This window comes from Pimephales promelas, chromosome 16 (assembly GCF_988280905.1).
Source record: "Pimephales promelas chromosome 16, fPimPro1.hap1.1, whole genome shotgun sequence".
Lineage (NCBI taxonomy): Eukaryota > Metazoa > Chordata > Actinopteri > Cypriniformes > Leuciscidae > Pimephales > Pimephales promelas.
The window spans coordinates 27,949,890-27,964,804 of NC_142784.1; the positions used below are offsets into that span (position 1 = coordinate 27,949,890).

A 14,915-nucleotide genomic window follows, 5' to 3' on the forward strand; every position below is an offset into this window, starting at 1 on the left:
TGAACTAACAATACCTCAGGCCCCGGGTTATGCATCCTATTATAATAGTGGTTAGAGGGAAAAAAAAGTTTGTTTTAGAAAATGTTTTCTTTTATTACAATATTAGCTACCTTTATATTTTAGAAAAGGGAATCATCATATTTTGGGGCCATTTGCTGCAGAATGTTGGCTTTCTCCAAATATGCCCATTTTAGACTTGTCTATACAAAATTAAATATTATTTGCTGGCTATTTACTGATTTCAGTGCAGTAGTCTGTAATACAGAAAGAGAACCGTTTTCACTATGCATCCGCCTGACACTTTCTGAATTGAACATGTGAGATTTAATGATGGAGCGTTAGGAGGGTATAAATGTTGTTCTGTTTTGTATCAGATTAAGTTATGTGGTTTCTTTGAGCAACCGATTTGCTATTGAGATGAGAGGCAAAGGTGCCCTCTGTTCTACAAATGACTGTTAACACAAGACCTTTCAGTGAAAGAAAATAGTCAAATGTTGTATTTGAGCCCATATCAAAATCATCACTTTCCTTTATCTATAAATTATCCGATAATTATTACAGTGACAAGAACAGTTTCTAAAGGTACACTTCACCATAAAGTGTTTTCTTCCATATTGCGGGATCTCCCCGAGAGTTTTTAATTTTCTCTTTTATTGTGAATGGAGCCTTAAGCTTTCGGTGACAGCATGTTGAATCTGTGACTGAGATGTCGATGTGGGTAAAGTACTTTTTGTTTCCTTCCCTATCTGAAGATGGAGGTCATTGATTGCGGCTGAGCTTGGCTCTGTCATTCAGTTTCTGTGTTTCGTCACAGCGCAGTGACACTATGGAAATACTGAGTAATGGGTTTGCACAAGATCTGTGAGTTTTTGCTACGGAAGATATGTTTATATGCAGAGCTTTACTGAGATAAGCTTTACTTTGGGTTAGCTTATCTTTATTCATAATTCAATTGGGTTTTTCTTTTAAGAAGTGACTGTGGTTGCCATAATATATGCTGATATGCTGTTAGAGGAAATCACGTGCAAACAGTCACAGGCTTTCGTGGGTTTCCACTAGAGGAAGTGCTGGGTTTTCCTGTGTCATTAGCATTTGCAAATATCTCATTAAATTGGAATTTCACAAAGGATATTCTTGCCTCATAATTTGCATATGTTCTTGTTGGTAAAATGCAGATTCAACACTTTCACATTTGGATTTTCTTAAGACTTTTGGGAAACATTTCTTTTTAAATTCTTTGTATCCTGTTTGACTGACTAAAAGTGAACAAAAATTAAAGATATTTTTTATTGTATAAAAATTCACTACATGCTCAAACACAGCAATGATAGGAGGGTGTGGATGGAAAAATTGGGAATGGGAAAGCACCACTTATTTTCATAAAATGTAAAAACCTAGATATGTATTATTAGTATTATCATCAACAACATCACCTTTACCATCATTGCATCACATTCAAAACCAAAAGCCAACATTTCATGGTTCAATTAATATGGCTAATTCAGATAGGGCCGACATGGACCCAAAAGACCAAACCCATGTAAGGCCCACAACTCAATCCCATATCGTGCTAACATTGGTCCCAATATGAAATGTTGTCTGGGAAAATTCAGCATATAAAAAATGTCAGTAGTTACATAAAATGTAAATACGTACAATTCATGTGCAAAATTGCAATAGATGAACACAAGTATGTGACAATAAATTAACTACATCAGTGGTGGATGTGTGACATTGGACGTCAAGAACTGGCAACAGCTCATCGTCATCATATTCTGATGCTAGTTCACTCTTGATCACTCATTTTGTCTTCTCTCTGGTCAACATTTAGACAAAATGATAACACCGTGCTTGCCGGAAGTCACATTTCTGAGGGACAGCTCTTATTCTGAGTGCTTAGTACTAGCAACAGCCATATTTAGCATCTCTCTGCTATTACTCAAAACAAAAAAATGGAGCAAACGGCAAGAGGAGAAGCAGATACGCTTTGTTCGGCCCATATTTGCTTACACATTCATGAAAAAGTCTTATATCTCACGTGAATGTCAGTTCTACGTCTCCTAATGTAAGAGGCAAAGTGTCAAGTTGGCAGGGCTCTTGTAGAAGTAGTGGACAAGTAATGAATAGTGACGACTCACTTGAGTTCTCATCTGACTGAAAGGACAAATCTCCCAGTCCTAGCCCATTCACAGTCTGCACAGATGATTTTCTCAAATAGCTTGGTCTGTCGTTGTGGTTATCGGTAGGACTGAGTTTCTCATGAGACAATGAACCACTGTCTGTTAGGAGCTTCCTGGTTTTGCACCAAATGCAAGTCTCAAAGTCAGAACACGAGCACGTCACGTGACCAGACCGATAACCACTGCTAGGGCTGGCCATTTTAGTGTCTACATCATATGGAACGGTCGCCTTACTTTCATCATCAGCAGAAGGGCTCTGACTACGATATCCATCCCCACCAACTACTACCTCCGACAGGTCACCGTCCGCCCCTTGGAGATTGTCGGAATCATCCTTGTTTACCATTCCCAAGCCACTGTCATCTTTTCTTTTACCATTGCTGCTATTTACTCCACCGTCCAGGAAAGGGAGCTCATCCAGGCTTCTTCTTCCACCGCTGAGACCGCTGTCCTCGGTTCCTGTCAGACTTCCACAGCCGCTGTCCTCATCTCCCGCTTGTCCGTCGGTGCCTCTGTTCTTAAGCGAGTTCTGCTGGCCCACACTTACGCCACTGTCCGTACTCTCTCTTCTCTCTTTGTCATCCTCAGAAAGCTCCTCGTCCTCATAAAATGCTTTACTCTTTTCCACCACTGTGTTCACCACCCATCCTTTGTCAGTGACGGTTTCCACTTGGATCAATCCTACATGCATAGGGTGCCATCCATTCACAGCGGATTTCTGATGGACAATAATATATGATAAAACAATGGTTAACGCTTAATAGTAAACCTCACAAGACTACAAAAATAATACATTTTTCCAAGGAAATATTGTTAATCAGCAGGGATACATTAAAGTCAAATGTGAAAGTCAGGACATTTATAAATGTTACAAAAGATGTCTATTTAAAATAAATGCTTTAACAGCATATTCAACGCGTTCTCATCCTAGGGCGTCATATAATGCCACTTTTGAAATTCCGTCTAAATCTAACGCACATGGCACCCTTTAGCGTCAATTTAACACACACAGAGCTTTGTTTGGTTATAGGTAGGTTTAGGTCTGGGGTAGGGTTAGGGTTAGACCACTAGGAGGCGCCTTCTGGCCCATATATATCTGCGTCTCATATGGCGCTTTTCCACTGCATGGTACGGTACGGTACGGTTCGGTTCGATATGGCACACTTTGGGGCTTTTGCACTGCATGGTACGATACGGCTCAGTTCAGCTCGCTTTAAATGGTACCTGGTCTATTGAGGTTCCAAGTGTACCGTAGAAGTACTAAAATGTCACGTGAAACAATGCAGATCACTGATTGGTCAGACAGAATCGTCACTACCAGCGTCATTGTATTTGCGACGCGAGAAACCAAACCCGCTAGATTTAAATAGCCAGTAACAGCCACCGCTGTAGTGACTGCTTTTAAACAAATCCCATCCACTTTAAAGTGGTACTAACTGCAGTGGAAAAGCAACCGAGCTAAAGCGAACCGAGCCGTGCCGTGTCGTACCACGCAGTGGAAAAGCGAACCGTACTGAGCCGTACCAGCGGTGGGAAATGCGCCAATATTAAAGCTAAAGGGTGCCATGTGCTTTGGACGTAGACGAAATGTCAAAAGCGTCAGTATATGACGCCTTGGGATGAGAACGGGCTGAATATTAGAATTTACCATGGTGTATACACATATACAAATGTATTTGAGTTTGACAGAAATTGCCAAAATAGTTTCATTCTAAATGGTATTGTGTCATTAGGACCAAACCAAGCATCAATGAGATCATGTGCATAAATCATACGTAAATCCCCAGCACTTCCATTTCTGCTACTGTTCCTCGAAAGGAGAACTGACACTACTGAGCCTCTCTTCTTTAGATTTCATTCCCCTTTTAAGAGCCTGAAACTGGCTTGCTCTAACACTTTTGGTTTTGATGAAACTACATTTATTATTTAAATATTACCAAGTTGACTCACCAGAACAGCCGGCATTTTACCGGGACGCCTTAAGAAGAAACAGACTACAAACATGAAGAAGGTCATAACTCCGACGACACCAATAACTGCCACGTAGATCACCATAGACATATCTGACAAACAAGAGGAATCAACATTAAGCCTCAGTGGTTGAAATTTTCCCAAAGTAATTAATAAAAAACCCAAACCCAAAGAATAAGGTCTTGTTTTGGTTTATTTTGTGCAACATACAGTACTAGTTACTAAATAAATCAATACAACAGTGAAATATACATTTTAGCAGTCATTATGTTATATTGACATTTGAGAGAGCCGTGTAAAAATAGAAGACTTTTATTTATTCAAATGCATACCTGCTGATGGATATATGCACCGTGGTAATGAAGTGTTGCTCACATCATTAGATATCATCTCCACTTTTACATGGACACAATACTCCTGCCATAATGGTAATGAAGTGAACTCCACCTCACCATCTTCGTCATCATCACTTACTGTTATAGCCTGCATCCGAGACAATACAGGTTTAGAGATTCCAACGCCATGCAATATAACAAGCAAGTTTCTTTATTGTAAAGGTGGGGTATTAGTCTACTTAGTAGTTTAGTAGTTAGTCTACTAAAAAAACCAACCTGACTCTCTTGTCCTTTGGGATACAGAATGGCAGAGTAACTTGGTCCATTTTCAAAAAGTTCTTTGAGAAATGGCTTTCTGTGAATCTTAACCTTCACCATATTGGTAGTGGAAGACAGGTTAAATTCTGGAGCCAATAATTTACCTAAAACATGGAAGGAACATGGATGTTAAAGGTTTTTCATGGAACCATTGACAAACCTTATTTTTGTAAATGGAAAAACCTGATGTTCTTTATACTTAAAAGATTGAGTATTCACTTAATTCAGTGCTATTTTATTCAGTTAGTGTGTTTAATTTTGGGGGGTAAACAGTTGTTTTCCTATAGTAACACAATGAAAAAGGCCTGGAAATACTTACTCCGATATAAACGTATTCTTTTAATCGCTGACCAGGAAAAGTTGCCATTTCCTTGCAATTCAACCTTTATTTTCGTTTCGGGTTTATATAAAAAGTTCCCAAGTTCACATTTAGTTTCTGTAGTCATGTTACACTCTGGCACAATTTCCCAATTATTACCAGAATACCTAAAAGAGAAAATACATAAGTTTTTGGAGTACTGTAAACTTCCTTCAAGCAAAAAAGGTGGGCAAAAAAAAATAAAATAAAATAATAATAATAAGTTTACTAGACTGTGAAACTGTATATTAAGAATGCTTACTGTGTTTGCGCTACTTGATAAAGGGCATCTATGGGGGATCCTTCAGGAGGATCCCAGAGTGCAGTTACATTTCCCTCCCATATGTCAAAGTCTAGCTCTTCACCTGTAAACAAAATAGAAATATTGTCAGAATTATCTTCAGACTTTCCCAGACTCGTCTCTTCCCAATAAAGAAGTGGTTTATTTGCTCTTGTTCCAGTCATAGCAGCATTCTCACACTTGATGTACTGTCTGTATTGTCCATCAGCTGTACTTTCCAGATGTAGGTGGCATAGGATTTTTTTTTTTAGTTTTTTTGCTGTTGTTGTTGTTTTTGTTTTCTTAATTAAGTCAATTTGCAAATTATGTTTACTTCATCAAGCAAACCGATACTCAAAATGTTTTAAAAAATAACTTACACAATGCTATGCAATACAATGTAATAGCGATGCCTGGGTATAGTTGGGTGTTGGTAAAAAAAGAAAATCCAATTGCACAAATTCGTGCTTTATCTATATGTTTTTTTTTTGTTTGTTTTGTTTTTTGTACTTTCTATGTTGGTTTGACAAAAAATTATCTTTAAAAAAATGTATGAAAATTTACTATAGTCAAATAAATAAATACACTCTAAAAATGCTGGGTTATTTCAACCCAAATTTGGATCAAATATTGATCTTAAATGACATTTTAACCCAAAGTTTGGGTTTGTCCATATTTTACCCAAAATTGGGTTTTAGAGTGTACAAACTTATAGTTGTAGCTATATATTCATTTGCACCAGTGGTCACAGGGGGGACGCCCAAAATTGGTGAGGAATTTACGTCACTCACGTCATCGCTGAATCAAGCGCCCACTTGCACTTTATATTTCTGTCGTATATTTCAGTTTTGTGGACATATTTCATTTAAAAGGACAAAAATTATTTAATATAACAAATTAAATGAAAGTATTTTCGAATATGTAACAGTACAGTATATTGTTATTATAATCACCTTGCAATGAAGCGTGAGCCCCCCAAAAAACCCTAATAAATCAAAACTTACTTGTTGTGTAAGCCGGGATGTGCATCAATGTGACCAGAACAGAAATCCATGAGATCCAATCCATGTCTATGTCAGTTGAGAATCATATCCAACAACACATTCCAGTCCAGTTCCATACAAGCACTCGCACAAAATGTTTCTAATAACCCAATAACCGTTCTAACAGAGCCAGCTCAATGTTCAGGTGCTCTTCAGATACGTCCGTACATCTCTCTAACTCTCATGTGAGTGAGGTTTAGTGGTTGACTGACTCTCAATGTATTTATACTGTGTGAACTTCCCCTCTCTCTGTTTTGCTTCAGTCAGTCTTCCGTGATGGCAGATATTTCCCCCATGCACTCTAGATAGCAACATGTTTTTTTTCTCTCTCTCTCTCTCTCTCTCTCTCTCTCTCTGAAACGTAGCATTAAGTGTGAAAACTGTTGCTTGTACATACACATGTGTAAACATAGAACATGAATCAATAGATGATAATGATTCCAAATTTAGATGGAAATACCAGTGCACACATTACATCGGGGGAGTACCAGAGTTAACATATTTCTTTCTTGGTATTTACAAAGGAACTTTTTGTTAGTAATAGCTCATTAAGTTATTACTGTTTTTGATCAACACTTTTTTTGTAAACTACAATAACAGTTGCTTCTCGATACTGAGCTACAGGTTTGCATATCAACATGTGAGCACATGCATGTGTGTTTGACTATAATGTTTAATGCAGTGGTTAGTGGTAATTCAAGCACAGCGAAAGCACATTATTTTGTTACACTTTATTTTTATGGTGCCTTTTAAACATGCTGTTGACTAACGTTGCACTACATGTCTACTAACTCTCATTAGATTGTTAGTAGAGTATTAGTAGACTGGAAGGGTTAGAGTTGGATTAAGTTGACATAGTTGCAAAGTTCAGTTGAATGTCTATTAGGGAGCACCAACATAAAGTGTTACCCGTTATTTTACATTATTTATGGACTAACTTTTACACATATTGTTTGCAGATTTTTTTTTTTTTTTTTTTTTTTTTTTTTTGGTACAGACAACCAGGTTTAAAATTTGTGTCTGGGTATGGTTGACGACGACTCGCATATTTTTTAAATTTTTTTATGTATTTTTACTCTTATAGCTTTGCTGTTTTGTTTATTTTACATGATCTGCAAAGAATGTGAATAAAAAAAAATGTTATTTATTAAATAATTGATAATAATGTTATTAAATAATTTATTTATTAAAAAAGAATACAATAAAAATGTGAAAAACGAAGAAAAGACAAAGGTTGTGAATAAAATAAGAAATGCATTTTTTTTTAAATCGCAAAGTATACGGCATTTCAGAACGTTTGCGGGTGGCAGAACGCAAGCAAAGAGTATAGAAGAACAAGAGCCGAAACTCTGATGCTTTTTTGGTAACAGCCACTAGGTGGCGCTTCAGTAGCGCGGCCGCCATTTTGGGGTGAAAATTGGAAAATTCCAACTCGAGTTACAACAGCAAAGATAACAGTTTTTTTGAGGTAGTTTTTTCTTGCAGTAGTGAGTGTTTCCATTTTATGCAACTTTACACCTTTACTACTATTATTAGTGACCAACTCCACTTGGCCTGAAATATATTTTGTACATTTTAATCCCCTGGATCATGCTACAAACATGATGATAGAGCATGATGCATTGCTGTGTCCGTTATCCTATAACTTTACTTGCCACTTTGGACAGTGGCTGTTTTTTTTTTTTTTTTTTTTTTTTTTTTTTTTTACATACAGCAAAGAAAAAAAAACAGTTTACTGTAAAGCTGTTCTATTGCTGTTATGTGTTTTCTATTGTAAGTGTAATTATGTGTAGGCCTACTATATTTCATATTTATTATATTATATCAAGTTGTTATGATAAAAAAAACACATTATATTTAATTAAAAAAAAAAAAACAACTATTACATTTTTACATTTGACGGTGGGTCTCCCGTTGTGACGTCATGGTGAATTGTCGTAAAAAGTAATTCAATAGTGTATTAAAAAATATTGTTGCATTAACTTCCAGTAATTTATTTTTTTATAATTAACCCTAACCCTATGTTTTTAATCATAGTATAAAATCAAAAAAAATGTATTAAAAAGTATACATAAATAAAATATTGCTGAAGTAGCTTTCAATAATTTATGCTTTTTGCGCTACTTTCTCACGCTTTATAAGAAAACTGAAAAGTGGCTGACATTTGATTTCCTTGGTCTGTATGTTTCACTTTCCCATTTGTAAAGAACTGAAAGATCCTCTCAGTTCACACAGTTTAACCAGGCCTGAAAAGTTCGCTTAAACTGAAACTAATCATCTAGATTCAGTTCCATTTGATGTTATATTATTCACTATTTGAAAAGAAAAGGCCGGACCAGATCTGTGTTCTAACCAAAGGATTTTCGCACACCTGATCTGAGTCAAATGACATGAACACATGACACAAAACTCATTTAACAAGTATGCTTTGGGTAAAAGCTATTTAGCAGCTAGGAACACGTCAGCCCCGTTTCTAAATGATTTGCCGTGATCTTATTATAGCCATTGTACAATTTTAAACAGGATCATCTCACCAAGCAAAATCATATATTGTAAACAGCAATAGTCATATCGCAGCCACCATTAATAAAATAAAATAATGTGTTTTTTTATTGGTCAATAATTATGGTTTAAAATTGATGTTGTGGTCTGACAATGTAAATAGGTCAGACTCAGGGTGAATCATAGACTCAGGATCTAAATATCTAGGGCATGTATCTATATTTAGACTCAATGCATATGTATACTAAATATAGTACACAAACAAGAAAACTGGACTAGCTGTTTGATATCAGTGAGTCATGGAAGATCATTTAGAGTTCAAATACAACTTAGATCATCACGGCCCCTCTGAGAAGGTTCACTGAATGAGGTTGAAGTTTAACTCTGTTGATAGAAACTGATTTACCCAGATTCAAATTGTTTGCTTAGACGAGAGTTACAGACGTTCGGGTCTCTGACCCCTGACACTCATAAACAAATCTGTCAGTGAAAACAACACAAAAAGAAAATGGCATGGTGTCAAGGTTTCCCACTCAGTGTGGTTGTGTATGTCAAGCTAATCAAATACTATAGCAAACTCTTTCCAACCCTCTGCACTATGATCCTTTTTTGAATATTATCAAAAGCTCTTAAACTTGCCATTTGAGCAGGTTTTTTTTAGACTAAAAGACATTTGTACCTACGATGTAATCAAAAATGCACTTGTTTCGTATAATTTCATAATTTTCATAATTTAATAATGGTGAAATGTTAATGAGCATCAATTTGTTAATGCCAAAATCTGGTTGACCAGTGCTGCTGAGTGCTGCTATACACAAGGAAGTGTTTCTGAAATTTGCCCATCACAGGGTTTCATTATTACATTTGGTATGTACTGGTGGTGTTTTCCGACTAGTTTCATGGTGTTTCCTTTGTTTCACTGCTCCTTTTCAATAAAATAGGGGGCAAGGAATTAAAATAAAAATGGCTCAAAAATTCCAATTCTCTTTTTGTCCAATGGTCATTTTTGAAACATTTTTAATGATTTAAATCGTTTAAGATTTACATTGTGTATGATCCAGTAGCTCAATCATGACGTATTGTTTTTCTATTTTTTTTTTTTTTTTTTAGCACACAAAATAATAGGCCTATTGAACATGCTTGCATTATTTTAAATGTGCATTTGGCTACTAGTTCGTGTAATTCGTTCTTGAGATTTATCTAAGTTACACGGATGTCTACGCAGTATTTAATTTCATTAGGCTATCTATCCACAAAAAAAAAAGAAGAAGAAGAAGCAACTTTGGATTTTTTACGTCATCAATCATTCCACCGGTGTTCCATACCGATGTTTTCACTCATTTATTTTGCCTATGTTAGTCTTTCTGTCTTTTTACCTCAGATATTTTCCATTTCTTCGGCCATGCACTAATTATCCCGTTGTCTCCCCTGGGAAAGCACGATAAAAGTCTGCGTAAGTATCTTTTTTTTTTTTTTTTTTTTTGTCTGCGTAAGTATCTGCGCTTTCTAATTTTGGCTCTCGACATCACCAAACACCACTACCATGACTAAAAAAAAACAACAACAACCCGGTAGCAATAGTAAAAGTAGCGCGGACAATTAGCAACACTGAATACTACGCTACAAGCCCAGCAAATAAACATGAGGATTGTAGTAAAACAGCGGCTCACGTCATTTCAACGTCGTGAAATAGTTTTGAGGGAAAGTTACCCACCATATAGGCCAATAATAATATCTTATATTGAAAACTATGAAAAGAGTCTTGATCGTATGCGAGTTCACAAAATTCAGATAATCCATCACAGAAACACACACACATTTTTTTGTAACCAACTAGGCTATACATTTAATTGACTATCAAAGTCACCATGGAAGCTCTTTGCCCAAAGCAGACAATGACACTCAAATCCCATACAACCTAAAACAGGTCAAATGTCGCCCTCTTCTGGTAAGATATATTGCCAACACCACTGACCCAAGCTTGTTTCATTTACATTAATTGTACTTTAGCAGGGTTTTATCTATCAGCATAGTCAAGGCCATATTGGTGCTTATTATGGCCTTTAGAAAAGACAATATGAGAGTGACGATGTAAAGCAACCAATATGAAATTTATTTTTACTTGCATGTCATTTAGGGGTGAGAGATTATCTGCAAATAGATTCTACCACCAGTAAATAGCCCACACCACAATACCTTAAAGTCATATTGACAGCTTAGTACAGCAATGTGTGTTTTATAGAAAAAGTGTTCCGGGACTATAACTTCCTCTTTGTTCTTCCTCAGATGGCTTCCTTTTGATAACATAACACTTTCCTTTCATGTGTTTCCCCCTGATAAAGGTCATTTTAGCATGTCCCTTGCTACCATTTCACAAGTACACACATGCATATTAAACAGATAGAGTAAAGAGCTTGAAATTTGGGATCATGAGGGATCCTGAAAACTGTTGTGGGACAGAGGTGGAATGTGCTTCTCCAAAACTTTGTTAAATAAACTTCATGAAAAAAATAGATTTTCCAATTCCAAATTAACTATGTCATCAAAACAATTGTTTATCCTTCTCATTTCTGCTGACATGTTGGTCAGAGTTAATTTACACAGATAGATAGTGTTCCTGTGACAGATATAGCAGTAATGTTAATGCTAACCTAACATTATAACTGAGGGACAAGGAAATTAGGAAGTATACTTATTCTGTATATTGTGAAGTACACAATGGCTGCATTTACATACACTGGTGAACTTCCCATAAATCCCTGCCGCCATTTTGAAGTGTGGTCAACTTTGTCAACTGGGCGAGATAAGTTTATTTGGACAGACACTCGACCCCTCAATCTTGACAGAGGGAGCGAGTCTTTTGAAACTCAATACACTTAGGCAGACCCATAGACCACAATGCATTGTGACGTCACAGCAGATTGGACTAAATTTATCCCTACACAACTCTTGTGAGCAAATTGAAGTTATTTTCACATTTAAACAGATACTTCATCTCTGGAAAGATGAATGTGCATTTAAAATGGGTCATTTATGTAGAAGAAATGTGAAATTATTTTTTGAATTCAGCATTTTCTAGACTGAGAAAAGCCAGAAAATGTATTTTTGGCTTATATGGATGAAAGACAACAACTCCCAGAATGCACTTGCTTCGCTGCAAGCCCATAACTAATGACAACTATTTGTGAAAAACAGGAAATTGAAAATGATCTAGAAATTTGTTATACGAAAACAACAACAACCCTTGATAATTGATTGATTGATGGACTAACAAGATATTTTTATCAAACTAATTCTGAAAAAATATATAGGTCTTATAGTCAACAGTGTTTACATTTATTGTTCTACTGACATCATTTTCTTCCAGTTTTATTAAAACATTTACAAAAATGTATTCACTTCAGTTATTTTGCCAACTTAGACTTGAGAATGAGTCATATGGACAGTTTTTGTTAGAAAATGACATATCTGTTTAGGTAACAATGTCCATCTAATCACACAAAATGGTTGATTTTGTATAAAAGACCAAATGAGAGTTTCTGCCATTCTTCATTTAGACAACAGGAGGCAGTGTAGAGTGAAGGCGCACTTTATAAACTGAGTTGTCTGGCTTATACCTGCTGAGATCATGAAGCTGTTGTCCTCACCTGTATTACATCATCAGTTTCTAAATATATGTCCCCTATGTTTGCTTTAGTGTTGAATGTTTAAGCCTGAGCCTTTTGAAGTGCCTTTTGCATCATAGTCAAACTCATAATACATTGCTATTGTTGTTTGAATACATTACTGAATGCGGGGTCTTTAACATTCTGCCTTGAGATAGCATTTTACACTATGGGATCATATGTAAATACAAATCTGTATTTTATATAGTAAATAACTGTAAAAATTAATTTGTAAAGTGTAATGAGTGTTAATGCAATGGGAAGTTTCTGTGACGTCACTCATTGATTACTGTAAATAACAGACCAGTTGTGTTGTCAGTCAAATCACGTGGATCAGTTTCAAGGTGGCTTTTGTTACTTTTCTGTTTTGTTGAAACAATAAATTGCTGCACTTGAATACATTCTGTGCCTCTGTTACAGCACAAATCTTAATGAAGTGATGTAACCTGCCTATTGCTTTTTTATGAATGTCTTTATACACTCATCTAAAGGATTATTAGGAACAACTGTTCATTTTCTCATTAATGAAAATATCTAATCAAAATCACATGGCAGTTGCTTCAAAGCATTTAGGGGTGTGGTCCTGGTCAAGACAATCTCCTGAACTCCAAACTGAATGTCAGAATGGTAAAGAAAGGTGATTTAAGCCATTTTGAGCATGGCATTGTTGTTGGTTTACAAAGAATGGTGTGAAAAGGGAAAAACATCCAGTATGCGTCAGTCCTGTGGGTGAAAATGCCTTGTTGATGCTAGAGGTCAGAGGAGAATGAGCCGACTGATTCAAGCTGATAGAAGAGCAACTTTGACTGAAATAACCACTCGTTACAACCGAGGTATGAAGAAAAGCATTTGTGAAGCCACAACATGCACAACCTTGAGGCGGATGGGCTACAACAGCAGAAGAGCCCACTGGATACCACTCATCTCCACTACAAATAGGAAAAAGAAGCTACAATTTGCAAGAGCTCACCCAAATTGGACAGTTAAAGACTGGAAAAATGTCGCCTGGTCTGAAGAGTCTCGATTTCTGTTGAGACATTCAGATGGTAGAGTCAGAATTTGGCCTAAACTGAAGAACATGGATCCATCATGCCTTGTTACCACTGTGCAGGCTGGTGGTGGTGGTGTAATGGTGTGGGGGATGTTTTCTTGGCACACTTTAGGCCCCTTAGTGCCAATTGGGCATCGTTTAAATGCCACGGCCTACCTGAGCATTGTTTCTGACCATGTCCATCCCTTTATGACCACCATGTACCCATCCTCTGATGGCTACTTCCAGGAGAATAATGAACATGACATGTTTATCGAACATGACAATGAGTTCACTGTACTAAACTGTCCCCCACAGTCACCAGATCTCAACCCGAAAGAGCATCTTTGGGATGTGATGGAACGGGAGCTTCGTGCCCTGGATGTGCATCCCACAAATCTCCATCAACTGCAAGATGCTATCCTATCAATATGGGTCAACATTTCTAAAGAATGCTTTCAGCACCTTGTTGAATCAATGCCACGTAGAATTAAGGCAGTTATGAAGGCGAAAGGGGGTCAAACACAGTATTAGTATGGTGTTCCTAATAATCCTTTAGATGAATGTATGCTTCCTCTCATGCTGATGGGAAAGGTGATTGTTGATGACAAGTTACTGTAATTGGATTGATTATTTGAACGTGCTCCTCCCAAACTTTTAGTTAAGCATCACGTGTTAACAAAGAGTATTCATGGACATATAAACATACAACCAAAATATTAATAGAAGGAAGGTGGAAGAAAGATATTCTTCCCAGCAGTTCCTGCAAGTTCAAAAAACTATCATTGACTAGAGGTGTATATTCGCAAAATGAAAAGAAGCTCAGTGATGTTGTTGTATGACTGAACATTCTGCCTTTGGCTAAGAGAGATCTTGAAATACAGCTGTCTTTGTGCCTTGTCATTCTCTATTTGTGAATTGTCATTTGAGAATTTCCCATTCACCGTGGTGACTCAGCTGCCACTGCTGTGATGATGATGACGAACAATGTTTTCCATTTGACCACTGCTGTGCTTGAACAATTTTGTCGCACTTCAGTGATGAAAACTGATTTGGCCTACAAAAAAAATACAAAATTGCAAAGATCTTTGATCATCGGTCAATTGATAATCAAACAATATTCCAGTTTCATTTTACTCGTGTTTAAATAACATTCATACATTAAAGGGCCCCTGTATTTCTTGTAACATAACTCTAGGTGAAAGAAAGCATCCTGCAAAGTTTTAAATCTGT

The 14,915-nt window shown here is 36.6% G+C and overlaps 1 protein-coding gene across 1 annotated transcript; it reads right to left on the reverse strand.

The window, feature by feature from the left end:
• Positions 1–1,273: 1,273 nt before the first annotated feature.
• Positions 1,274–6,750, reverse strand: il10ra (interleukin 10 receptor, alpha). Its single transcript, XM_039671064.2, has 7 exons — positions 6,447–6,750; positions 5,425–5,527; positions 5,124–5,290; positions 4,763–4,908; positions 4,484–4,634; positions 4,131–4,243; positions 1,274–2,898 (listed from the first exon to the last, which is right to left on the reverse strand). The coding sequence occupies exons 1-7, from the start codon at positions 6,508–6,510 to the stop codon at positions 2,035–2,037; spliced, it is 1,608 nt and encodes a 535-aa protein (XP_039526998.2). The 5' UTR covers positions 6,511–6,750; the 3' UTR covers positions 1,274–2,034.
• Positions 6,751–14,915: the final 8,165 nt, after the last annotated feature.

Excerpts from the sequence above, each read along its gene's own strand:
- il10ra (XM_039671064.2), bottom strand. The coding sequence starts at position 6,510 with ATGGATTGGATCTCATGGATTTCTGTTCTGGTCACATTGATGCACATC. Across the intron at positions 5,528-6,446 it reads CATCCCGGCTTACACAACAA|GTGAAGAGCTAGACTTTGAC; the intron begins GTAAGTTTTGAT and ends TTTTGTTTACAG. Across the intron at positions 2,899-4,130 it reads GTAAAATGCCGGCTGTTCTG|AAATCCGCTGTGAATGGATG; the intron begins GTGAGTCAACTT and ends ATTGTCCATCAG.